Here is a 22,922-nt window from a genome sequence, read left to right on the forward strand (position 1 = left end):
TTACTGCCATCTGTCACACTGTTCGTCTCCTGAGTGAGCTCAGAAGCTCCAAGTATTAGCAATGTTGTGTGTTGAGTTCATGTGCAATAGTTGGCCATGTCTTTGAGAAATGACCAGTTAGCTGTTGATTCCTCCTCAGAAGATGACCTATGGATCCTGAAATTAATGTTTGTTGAAAATATTGCAGAAAATGCAAGTTGTTTCCTGCCAAACAGTGTCCGGAAGAGGGTAGCCTGTGGGACATGGTGTCCAGTTGGAGAGACTACAGAGAGAAATAATCAGAACCTAGAAAAGAGGATTGTCAGGGAAGGGTTAACCTAACCCCAGAGGGGATGTGAGAACAGTCATCACATGCATACAAATTTAATGAAGGGATTAATTTTTTCCCTGCTTTTACAGATTGAATTTATATTGCTGGAAGGAATGCTGAAGCTGTGTGTTCCGTTTCAAATGGCATGGCTGTTAAAGCAGCAGAGTAGGCTTCCCGGAGAGATCCATAAAAGCCAAGCAGACAGTTCTCTCTTGGGAATGATGCAGGTGCAGTGGTCCCAGTGGCTAAGGTGTGCCCAGCCAACCTTGGGGTCCCGAGGTAGGGTTGGAAGCCTTTCTGTCAGGTGAGGGTCAGACCCATCCAGGCAGTTGACTTGTACCTGTGAAGGGGAGAAGGAAATGAGCCTCCTCCCAAACTTGTGGCCCTGTGTTTGAAATTTTGAATGCAGTATACTGAAATGAAGGTGTTTGCAAAAATAGGAAGCTGGGTGATTTTTACAAATGGACTTTCTTCCCTGGCCTCACCATGCTCTGCTCTGCATGCTCACTCGTTAAGGTTTTCTTTGTTTTACTTGTCATGAAGTTTTGTTTATACTTTTCTGTGCTATCTGTTCCCTATTTTATTTAGTGTTATTATTATGTACCAATTTTAATACTTAAGATTTTTAGGCATATTACAAGAAGAGAAGAATTTTAAAAACTGGGATCTAAAGCCAACTCCTAAAAATACTGTCAGAGACCACAAGCAACCGTAATTTACATTAGTCAACAGGAAATGCAATTTTTCATTACATCTGAATTTTATTGCACATATATAGAACATCATTGGCCAATATACCTACTGAAGAAATTCTGGTCTGTTTATTTTACTGAGTTATAATTTATTTCAAGGGTTTTGTGCATTGTTTTCTTTCGAGTATTTTGTAGTTGTTTTTTTTTTAAATTAAGGATTTTAATGATGAAAATGTATCACAGATAAACTCACTGAAGTTTTTAAAAGGTGGGGAAAACTTGTACTAGTTGAGTTATGGTTTCTAATATATGTTTAAGTATAATACATGAAAGAGCAGTCAGCATTCAGAGTTTAAATAGTTTAAATCTTCTGAAATGTACATTGTCACAGGGAAAAATATGTATTATTGGAATGTGCATGATCTTCAACATTTAAACCTCTGTCTTCAGTTATGTAGACTGATGTGCCTGGGTGATTTTTGTTGTTTGGCACATACACAGAATCACTTTTTTAGGCATAGGTGGAGTCTTTCTTGAAGATTATTTGTTTCACCTTGAGTTATTGTCATACTGCTTTGTTTTATGTAGCCTGAGATACCTAGGTAAAAGTACTATGGGAAATATATAATACAGGCTATTTTCCATTAAGGGTAGATTTGAATGCTGAACATGAGAATTTCAAGACGTTCTCCTTTCATTCAGCACAAGCAACCATTATTATTTTGAGTAATTGTGGGTGTGTGGTGTTGCACAGATGTCCAGGGTCTCCTCCTTAATCTAACCTTTGACCTCAACAGGATGTTTTCTTAGGAAAAGACTCACTTGTGTGAGAACTATACCTGTGTGTTCAAACTGGAATGCCATGGTCTAGGCTGATTAAAAAGAAAATTAATATTGATAAAAATATACACATCTACTGAACTCTAAAGAGAATTTAATGCTAACTGAGAAGTGATATTGATAAATATATTGTGTGCTGAAAATTCCAGCTGCCTTCATAAAAATAGGCGTTTTTTAGGAAAAAAAAAAGAGCAATAACTGTCAAAATAAAAGTCTTTTCTCTGTGAATTTAAGACTGGGAAAGGAAGTCTTGAAAACATATTTAAAAATGTGTTGTTGCATTTCTGAGGAGTATGGTGCTTCTAGTTAAATGAGTTGGGAAGGATAATTTATGCTGGTTGTCTGCTTTGTTAGTGTTCAAACACTTCACTCTTACGGAGTCTATGGATGCTCAGAATAGCAAAACATCTTCTAACTGCATGTTTTCTGGAAAACTTTGTTGTTGTTATATACAGAAATCACCATTCAGTGTTGATGCATATTTCATACTTATTTATTGAACTTACCCTGGCAAAATAAGGATTCTTGTTTTATGCCATGTTTAGGAAGAATTCTGTTCGTCTCGCTCAAATGTAGTGATCTAGAACTAAAGTGTCTGTAACTAGGCAATTAGGAAACGTTTTCAATTTCTATATGTTTTTATTTCATGCTTGGATGTATTTTCTTTATCAGTCATCATAATGGTTTTCTTAAAGCATATTTGAAAACTTAGAAATAAACCAGTGTTCTTTAAAAAAAAAAAAAAAAAAGAACAAAACCAAACAAACAAACAAAACCCACAAAAAAAGCTGGTATCCCTTAAAATTGTTCATTTAGAGTATAATCTTGTCTGTGAAATGGCATGATCTCTATGATATGAAGGAATGAAAATTTTCTAATTTTCTTCTTTTTTTACTTTTTTATTTGTTCATTGAAATAATTTATCTCTCTGTTTTTACATATAACTTGAACTTGATTGAAGTAATTTATGTATCAGTCTTGCCATTTATCATTGTAGGTTTAATTATTTTAGTTAGGACTCTTTAGTGAACATCCTGGTTTTAGTGTCATGTTGTAAAAAGGAAGTTGAACATTTTGAAGTTTAAACCAAAAGGTAAAAATGTAATTTCTTTCCTACAGCAGAATACAGTACAATTCACAGTCCATCAACACCCATTAAAGATTCGGATTCAGATAGATTGCGTCGAAGTTCAGACGGGAAATCACGTGGACGTGGCAGAAGAAATAATAATCCTTCACCACCACCTGACTCTGATCTAGAGGTACATTATATTAGATGTCTTTGACTCGTTGCAGACTGTATTTTTATCATTATTTTGCAGAGAGTATTATTTACATATCAAAAATAAAGTGGCATTGGAAATCCCTTTCTGGTTTTCTCTTAACAGTATTTTCAGAGAAGAATTTTTCTTCTACAGAACCATCTTCATGAAGAGCACCTACTTTCTCTGAAAAGAACTGGGGGTTTCTTCCTCTTATTGGTTTAACAAAAAAAAAAAAAAGAAGGCTTTTCCCTAGTCAAAGAAAAGTTTGTGTTTGGACAGGAGACACTTCTAGCACAATAATGGGTTTTGTTCTCTCATGCTATGTTCACATTCCCCTCAGTGGCCCATGCTTTATGCTGAGAACACATCTCCAGTGACACACCACAGCTACAAGTGTCCACACTGCATTACTTTTCATTTCCAAAAGCTTAGCCCATTTGTCATCATGGGAAACACAATATCACCAGGATTTAAGTATTTGTACACTTTATTTTTCATTAAAATTCCATTTTCTATGTGTTCAGAGGACAAATTTAAACGCATATTTTTCCACTGGCTGTAAGCAAAAGAATTATTTACTGATGCCATAAATTCTTACACATGCGGCATCTAAATTCATAATTTTCATTGTTCAGGTGCCTAACATCTATTAAAAATGAACATAGATTAAGGGGATTTAAGTGTTTAACAGCAATTTTCTTGATTTTGTTTTTAGAGGTAGTTTTCAAGAGCAGTTATATACAAAGTTTGTTTTGTAAGACTTGTAGAAATACAGAATTCAGACCCCGAAGATTTAATTTTCAGAGGCTTCTTTTCATATATTTCGGTTTCTATCTCACATCTGGCTTTAAAATAATACATTGTACAATCTCATTTTCTGTGTGTACTTGACAATAACTATAATTTTATTCTAATAGAATGACTTGATATAATAGCAATTGTAGTAAAAAGCTAACAGATTGTATTACCCTATTCTGGAAAAAACTTGTTAGTTCTGAAAATAAATGGCAAGGAAACTATGGTTTTAATATATAACCATTTCAATACAATTTTCTCATTTGTGTGCTTACTGATTCAAATTTTAACTTTCCATTTCAAGTATCAGCTTCACAGAGGAACACATTGATTTGATTCTCTTTTTACAGAGAGTATTCATTTGGGATTTGGATGAGACAATCATCATTTTCCATTCCTTGCTTACAGGGTCCTATGCTAACAGATATGGAAGGGTAAGTGTCAAGAAACGGGTGGAAATTTTCAGTGATATTTGCTGGTTTATAGGTGATAAACAAGGAAGACCAGAACATTAGTGGATTTTTTAGAGGTAAACCAGTTCTGGTATTTTGTGACATATAAAATGAAGGAGTAAAGCTGTTTCACATGTTCATCCATCACACTTAATTCTTATATTCAGAAAATAATTAAATAGCGTTGGGAGTAATACTTTGACTGCTTGAGGTTTGGTTTGTAGATACAGAATGTCTACAACCTGTTGATATCATAAAAATCTGCAAAGGTTTTCCTTCACGCAGAGGGTGAAGAACTTCCAGGAAGGATTGCTAAAATAACGTTTTAGTTCTGAGCAATTGGCAGTCAACCGTGCTCTGTACTGAGAAGGCAAGAGGAAGAATACTTTTGGATACAGACAGATGAGTCTAGAATTTTTTACCTTAACTTTTGTTTTTTAATCTACATATTGACCGATGTTTTGGAAAGTCTGCTTACGAGTCAAATCTTTCTATTATGCACAGTCTATGAATCATAACTGAACTAGTGAATATGTGTACAGACTGTGGATTTCCTTGGCAATTCTCAGAAGAGAAACGTGGTCTTAGGTGAATAAGAACAGTTTACGAATGGGAGGCCATTGTGAGATCAAACTTTGTTTTTCCAGGATTGTATTTGAAAGCTAATGTCTCAGCTTGTGCTGTTATGCATCTGTTATGCCATTTCATGTTCACCTCCTTTGAGCTATAACTACAATGTGATTTTTTGGTCACTGTAAAAAATTTTACACATAAAGAACAACCAGATAGTTTTATCTGGCTTCATGTAATCACTCTGTCCTCTTGTAAAGCTTATTTACCACTAAAAGGTTTTACCCTACACCCAGTTGAGTGAAGGGCAAAGCTACTACTGCTTCTGTCCATGCTTAGGTCGGGTTCTGAATTCCTTTTAATAGGTTTTGAGTTCTAAAAATCTAAAGTACTACTGCTCTGCAACCTTTCTTTCCTGTTCAGGTGTGATGTATTTTCAGAAGTGTTTGCTGTAATAGCAGCTCACCTGTTTGAGGAATATAATTAGTTTTCTCATTGTGTGTCAGAAGAGGAAGTTAATTCAGCAGCCTTGGTTTCCTAGGATTTATTAGCTTATATTTAGGTAGTAAAAAGACAATAGAACTTGAAATGCTTCAGCAATTATTGTATGGACACATATAGACAGCTTTATAGAGTACTAAACATTTGCCAAAAGATTTTTTCTGTTTCTCAGGCCAAAACCAGCTTTTGCATGGTAACCCAAAATCACCAAATCTGTGACAGTTCAGTTCAGCATGAGGAGAACAAATCCCAGTGCTCACAAAAGCAGCTCAGTGCCCATAGAATCTCACCACTTGCTTTTGGGCAGTAGAGTAGTGCTGGTAAAGCTTAAGTAGCCATTCCTATAGAAGTACTTGTGCAAGCATATTTTTTCCTTTTGCTACTAGTTCCCTACAGTGGTTTCATTAATTGGGGCCTGAACATAAACACTTTTATTGAGGGATTCGTGAGGTTGATGAAAGTGGATAGTATTCAGCTGCGAAGAGATATAAATACGTTATGCTGCCAGGAGGTGGGTGACTCCTGATTGCAGCTCCATCACTGTTGGCACAGTTACTTGAGTTGTAGCTTTCAGCCGTCTGGTTCCAGTTGCATGGCATGTGGCAGAATACTTCTGTATTGCTAAATGCCAACTGTCTGTTGATGTTGGAAGGGATGATGACATTTGTGCTTATGGTGTGGATAAATATTAAAATATTAGAGAATTTTGGGGTGTGTAGCAATGTGCATATCCCTGGGTTGCAGATGCAGTCATGGAAGTGTGCCATTCTGGCTTTGTTTCCTCAAGTTTTCATTCGTATCACAATTTCTCTTGGTTTATTGACAGCTTCAGACAACATTTAGCAATTCGGATAGACTTTAGAGGAAGATAGTGTCAAATGCTCTAAGCAAACATGATAAAACATATATCTGTCATATGAGAATTGTAGCGTTTATTTGCAGCGATGTGAGGTGCATATTTTTTTAAACTGTGATTCCTAATGATTTCTGGCCTTTAAAATCAGAAATCCAGATTATAAATCAGTCTGGAAAAAAGTCAAAGATTGTTGAGGGGCATTTTGTTGTTTTCACTTGTATTCTGCTTTTTGAGTGATCTAAGATCATGTTCTTATATGTTTCTGCACTGTGGTGAGAGCTAGAAACGCCCTTTAAAAAAATTAAATCTAAGCTGTTCACATAATCATTAAAATACAAAAGCTGGATCTTCAAACAAACAAAAATATCCTAATTAAATAATAGGGGTTTTAACAACTTGGCATTTAGCTCTTTTCATAATGCCTGAGTGAGTTTCATGGTGAATGACTATGAATGATGAGCAGTCCTGCTGCTGAAGGGATTGATTTTCTTTTCCTTGTTCTCTGCTTCGTTCCTCATAACTTCTTGCTTGTGCCACCCTTTTCTGTATATTCTTACTTTCTCATCTGTTTTTATCACCTGCTTTCCTTTTGCTGCTGTTTTGCTCTGCTTTCTGCCTGCTTTTGTCCTTCAGCTTTGTTGTTTTTCAGTTTGCAGAGTCATGGTATGAACTGCTACATTTTTATTTAAGGGAGATTTGAATTGTGTGAATTACATGAAAATGTATGAAACTAGTGTAGAAATATGATTTGTCCTTCCAGAAGAGAAACCAAATCAATGCGTCTCTATTTGCTTTTGGATTTTTTTTTTTTTAATAAGTACAGGGGGAGACTTATCAAATATAAAGTTATCGGTAACTGTAATTGGCAATTAGGGTTTCTCACACCTCAAAACTTATGTTTTGAGCCAGATGTCAACTGATTAAGTTTTGGAGTTGAGAAAAAGTTGGAGCCCTTTGTTAGTATCTTGGAGCAGGTGGAAATACATCTCAGTATTGGCACTAGAATACTGTGGTCTTTATGTACATTTCCATTCTCCATGAAAGCATTTATATTCAGTCTTGAAAGGAACTTTCTTTTAAATTATAAGCTATTTTAATGTGGTTTAATATATTTTAGAGATTGAGAAAAACAAAGCCTGGTTTCACTTAACCCTTCATTTGTGACCTGTAGGCTTAAGTGGAAAATAAGCCTTGTACCCAAAGTGAACTTTCCTGTTTTTCAGCTTCTTGTTTCTCCACAAAACAAAGAAATCAAGTGGGTAGAATTTAGAAATGACATACAGACAATGTTTTGGCTCCAATACCAGTATTCAAAACAAGAGGCCTGCTTAAGCAGTTTGACATTGGTATTTCTTTTCTTTAGCTAAACTGTACCTCCCTCAGAGATTTGTACCCGATTTTGGCCATACCTGAAAAGACACTCCAACTGAACCTGCAAATCCCAGTCAACAAGAGGAGATTGTTAGCTTTCCTCCTCATTGTGTGACACCTCACAATAATTAGTTAGCAATTAGTGGCTTAAAATTACAAAAAAAGGTTCAGTATGGGATTATTTAAAAAAAAAAAAAAATTATTCTGGCCTTGTCTTTTTTTTTTTTTTTCTAGTTTTCAGCCCTCACTGTAATGTCTGACATCAGAGTTTAATCTACTGCCGTGCCTTAAACCAAGGCTGTTGTTCTTTTCACTAGAGCAGTTGCACGATTGTGACTACACAGATATTTAAAACCCTAATGCAAATAAGGCTTTTGCTTCTGTTAAATGTGTGGTTATCCAGAGCTGCAGCTTAACACAGTTTTTATGCTAAGAGGAGCTTTCTTTAGAAAAAGATTGTGTTTAATCAAGGAATTAAGCTTTCTTTGAAAAGCAACCTGTTTTATTTCTACTCTTAGGTTTTATGGTATTTAATCTGACATTTTCAGTGGGTGCCAATGATTTTCTTATTTGTTTTTGTCCTAATTAGATTAACCTAATAATTGGCATTATTTTAGTATTACTTTAGAAATCCCCAATCTGTTTTGTCTGCCATTGAAAAATACCTTTGAGTGAACTGCTTCACAGAAAGCTTTACAAAAAGCCATTATTTTCAGACTCAGAAGTGTGATAAAAAGTTTAATAAAAATGTTTAATTTAAGTCATGCATAGATTGAAACTTAAAATATAAATTCACAGCCGTTTGTTTAAAATTGAATGTATGGGTTCATAACAGTTATCATGCTCTGTCTGCCCATTTATTCTGCTTTTCAAAATTATGTTCCTATTTATGGGTGGAAGCTCAGAATGGGATTAGTTCTACACTGTTATGTTAGCACTTTATAATCAAGATGTAGCTAGTGATCTTCATTTGCACCATAGACCTTCAGCCCACGTAACTCCTTTTAATAACTAGGGCAGAGACTTCTGGGGGAGAACTTAGTACTCAGGCACAACAGAAATCCTTGTCTGGTTTAAAAAAACAAAGGCTGATGAGCTATGAAGGATGGTGTGGTGATAACTGGGCACAAAGATAAGCAAGAATGTCAGAGAGAAAAGTAGCCTCAGGCATCGCTAGGGAGCAAATATCACCTGCTTTCCACCTCACGTGCCTACAGAAATAAAGGAAGATGTAGGTCTACAAATAGAGCAGCATTAAAACAGAGGCAGGATACTTTTGTTCATGTTTTAAAGTCTATCCATTTGAATTAACAAGCCAAATGTTCATTTTTGGCACTGCCAGTTTAAACAGAAGGCTTATTTTTAAGAGCAAAGTTCATCAAAATAGCATGATGCAAGTTTTCTTTCTCATTTATAAAAGCTTTTTTTTTATACTAGAAAACTTACTTAATGTATATGCGTTCAAGAATAGATGTTTTGTGTGTTCTGTGTAGCTTTGTTCTAAATGCTTCTTTCCGAAATTCTTTACCTGGTTAGTTTTACTTGGGTTTTGGCGTTTTCAGAAGGCAAACAGGCTGCCAAATCACCATTCTTTTCCAATCCTTTGCTACTGACACATTTTACCTTTTAACCAGTAGTTACAGAAAAACGTTTGAAAGTTCAGAGATCATGTTGAAACACCTATTAATTTGATTGAGAGGTGGAAAAAGAAACTAGGGGCTGCATCTCTTGGTTTTTAACTCTGAGTTGTCATCAGGTTTAGAATATTAACTTATTTTAAGTAAAATATGTGTTGTCACTTCCGCAGTTCTATTTAAAATATAATTCCTAACAAACTAACATTGCTAATAGAGGGTGTCATGAGATAATATAACATTCTTTCAAACTCATGCTTCTGTGCGCTTGGATATATTCTTGGCATTATAAACGAGAAACTCTATATCAAATGTATTTTTTAGGCTTTCTTTTTGATTTTTCAGATTGAAAATACATAAAACACCAAAAAAATCAAAACAAGACAAACATCTGTAATGAATTTGGTAACCACAATGCTGAACATGCTTTTTGAGTTTATTAGCTCAGTAAGGAATAAGTTGTTATGGTAATTTCTGTAGAGAAGTTAAAGTGTGTTATGTATTAATAACAAACAATAGATTTGTTCACTCTGCATGGGTGGGCCAAACTGCAAGCACAATTAAAGCATGGTTTTGTGGAGAATCAAGGAGTGGTTTTAAATATAATTACCATTTGCAAATAAAACATTAACCGTGATTCGCGTTAACGTCACTAGGTATTCCCAGGACAGAATCCTTTCACTTGCGACCAGTGTGAGTTTATTTTGAGTAACAATAGCATTATCGTGCCCCTGGTTGACCATAAAACTTCTAAACAGTTGTAAAATCTGGAGAAGTTTTAGGTGAGATGTATTTGCCCTTTCTGCCCAGAAAGCAGAGGGTCCATGCCAGGGATGCATGAGGGTGACCACAGACATCCTGGTGCAGAATCATGCTATCAGTCAAGTTAAAGTCACGTTTTTGAGTGTTACTGGTAAGTGTTATAGTATAGGATTAGACAGTTGCTGAAGTTAAACTGAAGAAGTGGATGTTGCATCTAATACATCAAATAATCTTTCTTGAAAAGCAATTCCTCCAGTTTATATTCCGGAATATAGATTAGGTGCAGCATTGGTGGTTTAATCACTTAATTTCTTCTTTAAGGATCCTCCCACTTCTGTATCTCTTGGACTCCGAATGGAAGAGATGATTTTCAATCTGGCGGACACACACCTATTCTTTAATGATTTAGAAGTAAGTGTTCAATCTTTTAAAGCACATAGAGGTGATTTAATACTTTTCTCTTTTTATGTGTTGTTAGATGGTTTGACAATTATTTTTGGTTTCGCAGTTTCAATATGGGAACATTTAGAAAATATCTGTATAATATAGTCTTTGGGATATATAATAATATCTGCACTCAATGTCTGCAATTACATTCAAAGGTTACAGTAGTTTAAATGGTAGGGTTTTGTCCTCACAGGCCTTAGTATTTGTGACCACAGTAGACAAGTTTTAGAAGTGGATACACCAAAAGCATCTGTAAACATTAGAATTCAATAGTCTGCACAGGCCATTAAATATTGAACTTCAGCTTCTATAAAGAGTTAATGGCCGGGTACAGATTTCTCACTTACATCCCACTGTGGGCAAGTATTACCTTAAACCCGAGGGAAATCATTAATGTTGTATATGCTGTCCGTCTCAGTGGCCTATTAGTGGGGGTCTTCTGCCTTCCGCGGTGGCAGGTACGATTTGTTACACGCTAGGGTTTCTCTGCCGCGCATGCTTTTCCCCTGCGGCGTGCGGCGAGGAGCTGGTGTCGGCATGCCAAGGGCTTTTTCAGCCTACGTCGACTATGGCTTGGCGTTGCTTGTGAGATCGTTCTAAAACTATCCGGACTGCTGAAAGAGACTGTCACCGTAATGCCTGGCTGTTTCATCATAAAAGGGAAAAAAGCAATTTCTGATCATATTTTAATAACACAAAAACATGAAAACAGTCAAATTTCTTTCCCATCATTATGAAGACAGCTGTTTATTTAAAATCCAACTGTTAAGCAAGCTTGTGGTGGGACTGCCAACACACATTAATCATCAAGTTGTTGTTTTGCTACATTTTAGAATAGTGTGTTATTCCAGACAGGCAAAAGAATCTAAAAGATTCAAATGCAACTTTTGCTGATCAAAGTTAATTGGCAGCAATTGGCCTTTAAATATTTCCTGATGTTTCCCTTTTCAAAATCAAGCAAAATACACCTTATTTAATAGATGAGCCAAAATCATTTGAAAAATGCCAGTGTGTGATAGACCTCAAATGTGGTTTGTCCAACATCTGTCCTATATTTTGATTTCTTTTCATCTAAAAAGAAACCACTCACAGATGATTTGGCATCTTAGAATGTAATGAAATTATTTAAATGTGCTTTATTTTTTTTCTTCCATTCCTTAGTAGAGTATTTCTTTGTTATACTTACAATAAAATAGATGATTTCTTTATACTTTAAAGTACTGTTTTCTTTCATTAAAGTAGCTCTATGTAAACATATGATTGTTTCAGATATAAGAAGTACCATTAGTGAGTTGCATGCGTAGGACTGATTTTTCAGATTTGTAGAAAAGTGTAACAATGCTAGTTATTTTCCAAATCTGTTTCTGATTTCTGGTTATATTTCATTTTATCCAGAGCAGAAAGAGAAAGTACTACTGTATCTTACCAGCATATTCAATAAAGTTCAGTGTGTTTTCATTTGCCGTGCATAGCCAGTAGACTTGGAGCTACTTCTTCGTACATGATTGTCAGCGGTGCTGACTTTAATGGAAGTTAATCAACCGCATCTTAGGGATAGTAGTTTACCTTCTGCTAACCAGCATGTTATAGCCGTAACAGTACAGCATAGCGGTTTATTCACTGAAGAACTTTGAAACGGTGTATGAAGGTGATCAGGATCAGAAGGATCACCTTCTGATCCAGGTGGTTCATGGAAGCATGAGGAGTGCACTGGATGAGCTTGGTTCTTTGCATTTTTCCCTGTAAAAATCCAGTTTGTCTTGTGTCTCCAAACCCAAGTGTAATAGTCTGTGTCTGCGGTCTGTCTTCTTCATACACAGAGGCACTTAGGAGTGAGCAGTTATGTTCATGTCCTTGTACCTGAGCTCTGAGTCCTTATTTCTGAGGAATGTGAGTTCTGAGCTAAAAGATCATGCCCTGTCCAATGGATTGAAGAGCATGTTCAGCACGCAGAAGAGTGCGTTTGTGCTTGTGGTTTGCCACAGGGTACTCTTCAGAGAAGTACACGAGGAGGGGGCATAAGAGAGCCTGTACGTAGTGGGAAGCAGCACGTAAGGACTAGACCAGGCCACAGGCCGAGGCCTTCAGTTCACCAGAAATGTCCAGGTTTTTGAAACATTGCAGACATGTAATGTTTTTGAAGGAATGTGCCCTCCTGGAGCCACAGTTTGTCATTCTAGTGGGCGTCACCTTTATTAGCAGGGCCTGCCTGGTTCCCAAGGCCTGAGACCTTGCGGCAGATTCCTCACATCCGTCTCAGAAATTCCTAGTCCTTGCTTGGTGGTTTGGAAGTTCAGGCTGTGCCTACAGCTTGAGAGGCTTCCATGAAAACTGTGGGCAATTTGGCTTGGCTGTGTCTCAGGCTTAAAGCATCTGTTCTTGTTGATGAAGGACTGAGTCTGGAAGATCTGGTGGTGACCCTGCTCAGGCCTAATCTTTCCAATTCATGTGCACGTCTAGGCTGTTAGGAATTGAGGATTTTGTAGGCAATGTTGCCAGTGAGCCGCAGAGCTTGGGCATCCTTGCCCAGAAACAGTATGAAGACAGGCAAAACTGGATTTGGAACACGTCTAACCTGCAGTGTAGATGTGTCTTTGGGTCTAGGCATAATTCAAAGCGGGAACCTGAAAGCTGATGCTCTCCGGCTCACCCAGGCTCAGAGGGAACCCTTCCTGGCATATAAGAGAGGCTGGGTTTACGGGCAGGCAGTCATCTGTCATAACTTTGGCCTATGATGCACATTTTTCCAGATACCACAAGTTAATGTTTTTTAATAAAAATCTTCTTTTCATCCAGTGTGTTCCAGAAAGCTCTAATCAGAACAGCTCTCTTGTTACCCCAGTTAGGGGGAAAGTATTTTGTCTTATAAAACTGCTGAAAGCTGATTTAACATTCTGAATGCAAAGGGCAAAGTTGCAGCAGTGATCTCCGAAGCACTGTTTGATTTGTGTATGACCTAACTGGCTTTTCAAAGCTCAACTTAAAGATTTATTGGATGTTGTTAGGTTAAATTCTAAACTTCAGCGGCCATTTTTTAGTCTGTATAAAGTGAATCAGTGCCTACACGTATCAGTTACAAACTAGTTTACTCATCCTAATTTAGTAGGGATAGAGCCAGGTAAATGAATCATCTAATTTTCTATATGTTGATCTTTGCATAATAATAATAATAATAATGGCATTTGTAATTGGCATTTTCAAACTCAGTGAAAAAAATCAGTCAGATCTCACCGTCTAGTTCTGAAATCGGTATTCTGTTTATGAATGGGTGAGCTGCACTTAGACTTACAATTAGTTACTGCACTCTGTTTGTACTAGTTCTTAGTTTATTGCTTTGAGAAAAAGTAAGAGAGATGGCTTATTTCCTTCACTTTGCACAGATTTATTTGAAGTAATTAATTCCAAATTGATATAATAGCAAATAATTTCAGATCTTGAAGAAACATTTCTTAAACAGTGTGTTAAAGGGGTATGATGACTTTTTTCCCATATTGAAAGGAAAATATTAATGTTTACTACTGCATAATTTGATCTAATTGACACTATAAATAATGTTTTCTTGCATTAATAGAAATTTCATAATAAAATTACAGAAGATTCCAAAATCTGCATTTGGGCTTCAAAATAGGAAGGTTAGGTTTTTAGTGTTGAAAATTTTCATTTAAATATCTCATACTGTGTTCTACAGTAGAATTTTAATTGCGTGCAGGAGGGAATAACTACGTTGATGTAGTCCTCTAAAGAGAACCATAGTTATCTCATCAGAAAAGAATGTGTGATTTTTACGTGCTGATTATGTTGTGATAGGGATAATAAGGTATAATATTTTAATGGTGTATATGGAGCAATTACATATATTAGGTGTTTTAGAGTGTATGCTCCAGTGTTTTAGAGAAATTAGCAACTTGATGATATGACTGAAACATGACATCTACCCATCTGTGTCTTTAAAGATTGTATGTATTTACGTATTTATACTGACCCTACTAAAAGATTAGTTTCTTTATTTATTTGGTATATAAGGTGCATATTATAAGTAGGTTTGTTAAAGGAATAATTGCTGGTAATGAATGGTTATGAAGATGTTATTATAAAAGGCTAGTTCAGTGCTTATGAATCTTTTTTGTTTTATTATTCTGACCTAAAGCTCTTTTATTAATAAGATCCTTTTTTTTTTTGTTCTGTGTTGAATTCTATTGAAGTAATTAAAACTGCAAATTAATTTGATTTTATTTCATGATTATTATTGTTTTCTGTTAGGCTTTTTATTTCTGTTTGTTCATTTCAGGTTTTTGGTGCAGGCTTTTCCGGAAGGGTTCAAAATAAGGTTACATATATTATGATAATATAAAAAGAATTAATTTTGACACCTCTGAGACATGCAGTAATGCACTAGGGCCCAGTTATGATGATTAGCATTCATTTTTCTGCCATCAGTGAAGGATAGGTAATGTACACTTATGGCTTCACAATTCACTTTTGTTTGTGGAGTCTCTATATGCAAAGTGATGATATGTGTATGGGAGTCATTTATAATGAATGGCTGTTTGGTAGGAGAGTTTCAGCTAGGTTAGTTGATGTATTTCTCTTAATGATAAAAGAAGAGGGAATGCTATCAGGTATTACTGTAAAGCAGTTACTGTGGTTCTTTAGACAAAAAAAAAGAGGAGTAACATTCTAACAAGTAGAAATGCTGACTTTGATTAATTTCTCCTCAGATTCTTACCTAAAATCCACCAGGATGTATATTGATGTATTCCTGATGAAAATTCAAAGCACAGTCTTCTGTGTGTGAGAAATAGCTGCATAACTACTTTATGATTACAAGTACAATGTTACTTCAATTTAATGAACCTTTAAGGCATCGCATTAGCATAGTACTATGCATGGACCCCTCTGGAAATCTGCCTGAGTTAGAGTTGCTGGCGATTTCCATAAGATGCAGCTCTGTCTGTAACCATGGCTCGCTGAAGCGGCAGCCCAGGCTGGTGGGGGCCAGTGCTCGCCTTCCTCCCGCAAGCTGCTGGCCAGGACCTTTGCTCCTCTGTCCTGCCTGCCTGCTGCCAGCGAGGAGCGGAACAAGAGCAGCCATCTGCCTTGCTCTCTCTCTGCTGCCTCTTCACTCCATTAAATAAAGTTCAATTAACAGAGAAACATTTACACTGCTCTCATGAATCATTGAGATACTGACATAAATAGATGCATCTTTTCACAGTTTAAAGCAAATAAACAGCATTTACATCCTTGCGCTCATGCTCTGTGTTGGCACTGTAAACCTCTTTTCTCCACCCATATGGCAGTAAATCCCTCCAGGACTCCTAGAAGTCTGTAACCACTAGCTGGGATTTACTGAGATCTAGAAGTTGATAGGGATAAATTAATTGCCAGGTATTTTTTTTATGAAAACTGTTTTTTTGTGGATTGTTTCCTGCATAATTTACTGTGTGGATGTGCCTGCTCTCTTTGTTTACAGTCATCAGACTATCAGTATTTATCAACACTACCTCTCCCTTGTATTTCTGTGCAAGCTCAAGGCTGTGTGTAGGGCAGCTTTTCTCCTTGAAATGCGACTGGGATGTCTGACACCCAGCAGTATGCAGAGCCCCTGTTCCCAAAAGAAATGTAAAGGACCTCTAAGGCCCACGTTGCAATGCAGACTTTCGTGGCAGTAAAGCAGATGGTCATACATTCTGTACTAATACCAGGCACTAAAGGGATTGTTCCAAGGAGAGGTGCTCCAGGGAAATTGTAGGGAGAGCCTAGGCCTAAGACAGGGAAAAAACCCCAGCACAGCAACCGTGAAGCCTGATCATAGAACAAAACTTCTCCAACGTTAGTCCCTCTTTGGCCTTTGCCTTCAATTCTTACAGGTGAGACTAGGCTGCCTCCCTGCCGCTGGAAGCAAATGTACCATATAAATCACTTCTAGGCCTTAAGGAGACCTTTTCTTCATGACAGGAACATACATTCTGCTTTTCATCAGCCTGAGAATTTTCGCCTTTGTAGGTCTCAGTAACGCCACAGGAGACTAAGTGACTTTCCTCCCAGGTCCTTCAGTGACTGTGCACACAGCTATGTCCCCAGCATACCATGCTGTGCCCTGTAGGAATGCCTTTGAAGCAATACAACCATATGTTCTGTTTCTTTAATCTGAAGGAGAAAGGGAAACTATTTCCCCTTAGACCTTGATACTTTAATATGCCACAGACTTAGGCTGGTAACTTTTAGCACAGTAGCACTCTGAAGCATGCTTTGGGATCATGTGCATTATGATAATACACGTTATTGAATAATAACATTCAGCAGGCTTATTGTGTGCAGGTTACTGCACATCTCAAAGAACCATGACCACTGCAGGGTAAAATGCTCCTCCTCCTGAAAGCGTTTTAGCACATCTGGTCCTAGAATCAAGTAATCTAACAAGTGAACTACTTGGATGCAAGCCAGCCCTTGAGTGCAGGCTTTGAGCAAGCTCCAGAGTGAGTTGGGGGAGCAGGTTGGCCACTATTAGCCGTGTGTAAGTCCATCATTTATTCTCTCACACCTGTGGAAATGTCATAGAGCCAGCTTTGGGCAGGTGTGACAGGTATGATGTTGTCTAGATTTAAACTTAACTGAGGTCGGGTCAGTGATGGGAGTTGGGGGAGCTGCAGAGACATAGCCAGGCAGACCAAGGAAGTAGAGAAGGAGGATTGTGAAAACATGATCACCAGAAAGTAAAGCTTGCTTTACTTTAGCCGTTTTTCTTTGCACAGAAAATAACAGATTATTTTGCATCTGAAGCTGTGCTCTGACCTCTGAACATTTGCAGCGTAAGCATTGGCTGGCATTATGTACCAACCAGTTTTCTGGTGCATGTATTTTACATATATATTTTGCAGAATGAAGTGACACAAGATCCATTTTTGTGGTTGTCACTACTTTTATAATTCTTGATTATTAGTCTCCTTATCTACAGATAAGGATGATGGTGTCTACAGATACAAGGATGATTATTCTGTCATAAAGAGGGAAAAAGGACAGCCAAGTCTGGTGGCTGTAGTAATTGTTATTGTGTACAGTTGTAGCTGGCTTTCTAACAATGCTTCAGCGTGGTCTCTTTAATGTCTTAGTCCTCAGGAACATCCTGATGTGAACCCTCTCTGCTGAGACATTTAGCAAATGCATGTATTCAAACAATTATTTTTTTAAAAAGGACAAAAAAACCCATTGCAAATAGTCATCCAAGAAAACTTTCCAGTTTTCCATTGTATTTGCTAATTTGTGTTCTACTGTTCTGTATTTTGGATGATTTTTGTCAGTTGTAATTGTTCCAGTTTGAGTTATTCATATAATTCAAGTAAAGTCCACTTCTTTTAAAAGCACAGAAAAAAAAAAGAAAACACTTAAAACAGAAGGCCATTGGTCATCACTAATCATCGCAGTGTTTCAGGTGTCTGTACTTATGAGCTAGTAACCAGTATGACTTCCATGTAGTCTGCTGTTTGGTATCAGGGCTTCTATTTTGGGATGGCTAGATTTTGCTGTAGTACACATGAGCTAAAGACTAAGCAGGCATGCTTTGTGAGGTAATATGTTGACATGCAACGTATAGTAAAGAGCATTTCATAGAATCATAGAATGTTTTGGGTTGGAAGGGACCTTAAAGACCATCTTGTTCCAACCCCCCTGCCATGGGCAGGGACACCTTCCACTAGACCATCCAGCCTGGCCTTGAACACTTCCAGGAATGGGGCATCCACAGCTTCTCTGGGCAACCTGTTCCAGTGCCTCACCACCCTCGCTGTGAAGAACTTCTTCCTTATGTCCAGTTTAAACCTACCCTCTTTCAGTGTAAAACCATTACCCCTTTTGTCTTGTCCTGTTGCTACAGACCTTGGTAAAAAGTCTCTCCATCTTTCTTTTAAGCCCCCTTTATATACTGAAAAACCACAATAAGATTTACATAGAGACAACTTTTCTCCAGGCTGAACAAGCCCAACAGCCTGTCCCCATAGCAGAGGTGCTCCAGCCCTCTGAGAATCTTCATGGCCTCCTCTGGACTCGCTCCAACTGGTCGATATCCTTCTTATGCTGGGGACCCCACAGCTGGATGCAGCACTCCAGGTGGGGTCTCGCAAGAGCAAAGTAGAGGGGGAGAATCCCCTCCCTCGACCTGCTGGCCACGCTTTTCTGGATACAGCCCAAGATACGGTTGGCTTTCTGGGCTGTAAATGCACATGGCTGGATCATGTGAAATTTTTTTTTATCCACCAGTATCCCCAAGTCCTTCTCCTCAGGGCAGCTCTAAATCAGGTCACCACCCAGTATTGATACTGGTGATTACCCCCACCCATGTGCAGTACCTTGCACTTGGCCTTGTTGAACTTTATGAAGGTTTGCATTGGCCCACTCCTCAAGCCTGTCAAGTTCCCTCTGGATGGCATACATGCTAGTGAAAAAAATTTGTGATAGACAGCAAGCTAACTTCTAGTCATATTAAATCTGCCTCCAAAATGGTACCCTAAAGTAATTTCTATCAGATAACAAAACATATTGTCTGCATACACTCTCAAAGTACACATTCAAAGATGTTCCTTCCAGTGACAGAATTAAAGTTCTTCTCCCCTTCCCAGGAAATAAAGTACCAAATGCTGACATACTTTTCATGGTAACAGTTGTACCTGTCTGTTACAGGTAGGTTCTGCTGAGCCTGAAATCCCACATTTCAGGATCGGACAGCACAGGAGATAGTGTATTGAAGGGCAATGGTAAGGTACCTGGAAGCCATTGTAATATCTGCATCAAAGTAGCATGTAGACAGGATCTGTTACTGGAATTGCAGATCTAACCCACGTATGGCAGCTTTAATTGCAACAGAAACCTTAGTGTTGTGCTGCAGCGGCAGGCCCTGAAGGGTAGCATGAAAACTGTTATATAATGAATGACATGAGACAGCACTTTGGAAATTCCCTCATAACTAATAATGAAACAATATAGTTGTTTGAAAAACCTGCCTGAGGGTTGATGGAAATTAAGAAATTTAACAGATGGAGAAGTTTGCAGTCTATTTTTGTGCTTTTGCTTTCAATCTATTAGCAGATTTCAAAACACTGGTTTACGTTATATTGCTGACACATATAAACACCTTCCCTTACTGAATTTTTACTTTTGAAGGGTTGCAAAATCCCGGTTACCTGCCACGGAGCTGTTCTGCCAACGCAGATTGTGCCCTAAGCACAGAGGTGATACATTACTTGATGGTTCAGTGTGTTAGATCCAAAACTAGGTAATGATGTGATTCATCCTGAAGGCCTCTTACGGCCAGACTTGTCATTTCAGATTTGAATAGGCTTTATTCATTATTTAAATTATTAGAGAAGACTAAAATAATGGAACAGTGATGCCAAATGAATGACTAAATAGTTCATGCTAATAGTAGAAGCAGTTAATGTTACTATCAATTAATGTGCTGTTTTCCATTTATTCTTGCATAAAGAAGCTTCTCTTTGGCTTATAATATTTTATGGAGCTGATGTGAACAAAGTGTTTTTTTAATTTCCTTTAAATATGATGAATACCACTGAACAAAATCCTGTCTGCTAGTACAGATGTAAATACTGTAGTTATGACTCATTCATAAGTTTCCAAAGTAATCTATTATTAGTTTATAGTCTAAAAAGTTTAATGAATTCCAATAACCTTCCTGAGCAGTAGATTTTGTGGTTTGGTCTCTGATTAAGCTGACAGTTGTGTAAAATCTCATACAGCCAGTCTTGTCCCTGGTGCAGCTGTAAATGCTGAAGAGTGCAAGTTATTCCAGCTAAGACCAACATTAATTTACACTCAAATATCTTTCCCAGCCCACCCACTCTGATCACATAATGCAGTTATTTTGTGCTGATTCCACTACCTTGAGGAAAACCATTTTTTTTCCTCACTGGACTCTTCCAGTGCAAACTCCAGAAGATAAATTGAAGAGAACGAAATAGTCACCTTTAAAAAAAATTATCTCCTTGTTGATTTGCCTACCCTCTTAAACCACAAATCTCAGATTTGCATTATTCAGGTTGCTGTTTTAAGTGGATTAGTCTCTGCAAATGATGTACCTTTTATTTTAGGAAACTTAGGCGAAGCTAAGTGTTATCCTACATGCCATTTTTCAGGATGAGAGCACATTAGCCAATCCTCACATAAGTACAAAGATTTGAAACCACAGCGTAAGCATCTTAGCACTGTACATTGTAGGTAGTTTCTATCAGCCTCTTCAGCCTAGGTTTCATTTTATCACAAATTTAAAATGTCATCAGTGCAGTTGTCTGGTATCTTGAGAGCCATCGTGCAGTTTGTGCTGTTGTGGTTACATATGACTGCTGTGATTGCAGTTTAAATTTTAGGAAACTATGTATGCGTATGTATTTTAAATGGATCTGTTTGTGCTGGGGTTTTTGTAGGAATCTTATCTAAATGTTGCTACAGGGAGAAAAATTACGAAGTGTCTTTCATTCATTTTGTTTTAAAAGCACGAAAGGAGTGCTTGAAGTTGGTTCCCAAAATGTTTGAGTTTCACGGTCTCGGGAGATTTCTACTGTTTCAGTGTGGTTACAATAAGGGCTTTATCTGAATTTCATCCAGTTCAATGGTCTAATGAGACTTTAAAGAAAGGGGGAGGAGATTATTCCCTTTACTCGTCGCAGTATCGCTTTTATTCTTCTGTGTTTTAAAGTAAAATTTGACTGCTCTTAATTGTATTTTTAAAATTTGTGTTTAGATGCGGTCAAGAAGCTGGTGATTCTGTAGTGATTCTATAGTGGACTCAAGCGATCTTAATGTATGCTGTTAAACCATGAGGATTTCATGAGGATTTTCAAAAATGTAAATGAAAAGCTTAACAAAAGAAACAATGTGGTATTGAAGGAATGGAGTATTTGATTTTGGGTTTGGGTTGGGTTTTGGTTTTTTCCCTCCAAGATCCTTGTCCGGTCAGAATAGGGCACTCTGGGCACTTTTTGAACATTACCTGCAGTACTTTGTACAGTCGGGAGATTGTAGTTCTTACCTCTTCCCTGGTAGCAGAGTACAGATTGCTGACAGGAGTACTGAGCTCAGCTGAAATATTATTTCCACAAGAAAGATCAGCTATATTTAAGCAAATGATCCTTTCTGAGCTGTGGAGAATCACTTCAATCAGTTGAAAGATTTCCTCTTTTTATTTCTGCATATTTGTATAACTGGAACTGTGAATGTGAAGTATGGATACACGGGGGAATAATGCCCTCCCTAACATGAGGAGAGCCAATCGTAGCAGCAGTTATAATTCAAATTAGAGGTTTTCTAAGAATTTTCTCTGACTGAAAAGTTTAAAAATACAAGTCAAATATTTGAATTCATTTATTGGGGGAAAAAAAAGCATATATTTTTCTAAAAGGTGTGTTTACAAGTCCGAAGCTCACATTATGGTGTTGGTAAAATAAATAAAGCATAAATCAAGCCATAATAACCTGCAAATAAGGGATGAAGAACAGAATAGAAAAGGCAGTGAAAACATACACCGACCCCTTTTGTCCCATCGCTTTTAATAAATTCAGACAGAAATTTGAATACAAGCAACCTCTGACTCCCAAACTGTCAAGAGGACTGACTAACAAAACTAATGGCTCTTTCCTGAATCTAATCTACACTAGTTTGGTGTTTAACAAAGCAAATCTAAAGACTAACAGAAGTATCTTTCACAAAAATTCATGTAGCAAACAATTTTTCCTAATTGTTCTATTACATTGTGAACTCATGCATCTTTCCTTACTGTAGGAGGTAAAAAAAAGAGGAGAAAAGTTTCATATGACTGTAAATTTTTAGTTTAAAATCAAGACCACACCAAGAATCTATGCTGATGTATTATTCTATGTACTAAAAAAGGCAAGAGTCTTTTAAATACAACATTGCAAGTAAGAGAAAAAACTGAATAGTGCTTGATTGATTCCAATTCAGTATTTTTTCCCCTTTTCTTTTTAATTAAGTACTGTGAAAAAATAATTTAAGAAACTTGCCAACAACAAAAATGATTGTACTAAAGCATTAAATTAGCAGTGTGGTAATACAGCTTTCATGTATAAACTTCATATGGTCATGCAAAGGGTTAAGCTATGTGATTTCAGGATAAAAGGTTTCCTGAGTTGACTATTATTCCTATGGTCTGCCAACAACTTTGCAATAAATGGAATGATTTTTATGGGAATGTGGTTATTCACAGCAAGACTACAGTTGGTGTCAGTATGAAAAATTCTTCTTTAGTAGATTCTCTCAGCAGGGATAACAGATCTGAAAGAAAGGCAGAAAGTAGTTACAGGGAACTCTGGCTGGTGCTGGTGACAAATTATGTTTACAAAATGATGGGGTAACCCGTTGAAAAATAAGAAATCAGAACAACAGTAAATCAGTCTTTCTCCTC

General features: G+C 37.2%; 1 protein-coding gene across 4 annotated transcripts in view; it reads left to right on the top strand.

Moving 5' to 3' along the window:
* Nucleotides 1–22,922, top strand: part of EYA1 (EYA transcriptional coactivator and phosphatase 1) — an 89,907-nt gene that overhangs the window by 43,026 nt on the left and 23,959 nt on the right. For 3 of the 4 annotated variants that reach the window (XM_010153497.1, XM_010153494.1, XM_010153495.1), the window contains 3 exons: nt 2,965–3,104; nt 4,253–4,336; nt 10,370–10,459. In XM_010153497.1, coding sequence (XP_010151799.1) covers nt 2,965–3,104; nt 4,253–4,336; nt 10,370–10,459 — 314 coding nt within the window. The remainder of the gene's footprint in view (nt 1–2,964; nt 3,105–4,252; nt 4,337–10,369; nt 10,460–22,922) is intronic. The other variant, XM_010153496.1, reaches the window with a different exon arrangement.

This window comes from Eurypyga helias, unplaced genomic scaffold (assembly GCF_000690775.1).
Source record: "Eurypyga helias isolate BGI_N326 unplaced genomic scaffold, ASM69077v1 scaffold6036, whole genome shotgun sequence".
Lineage (NCBI taxonomy): Eukaryota > Metazoa > Chordata > Aves > Eurypygiformes > Eurypygidae > Eurypyga > Eurypyga helias.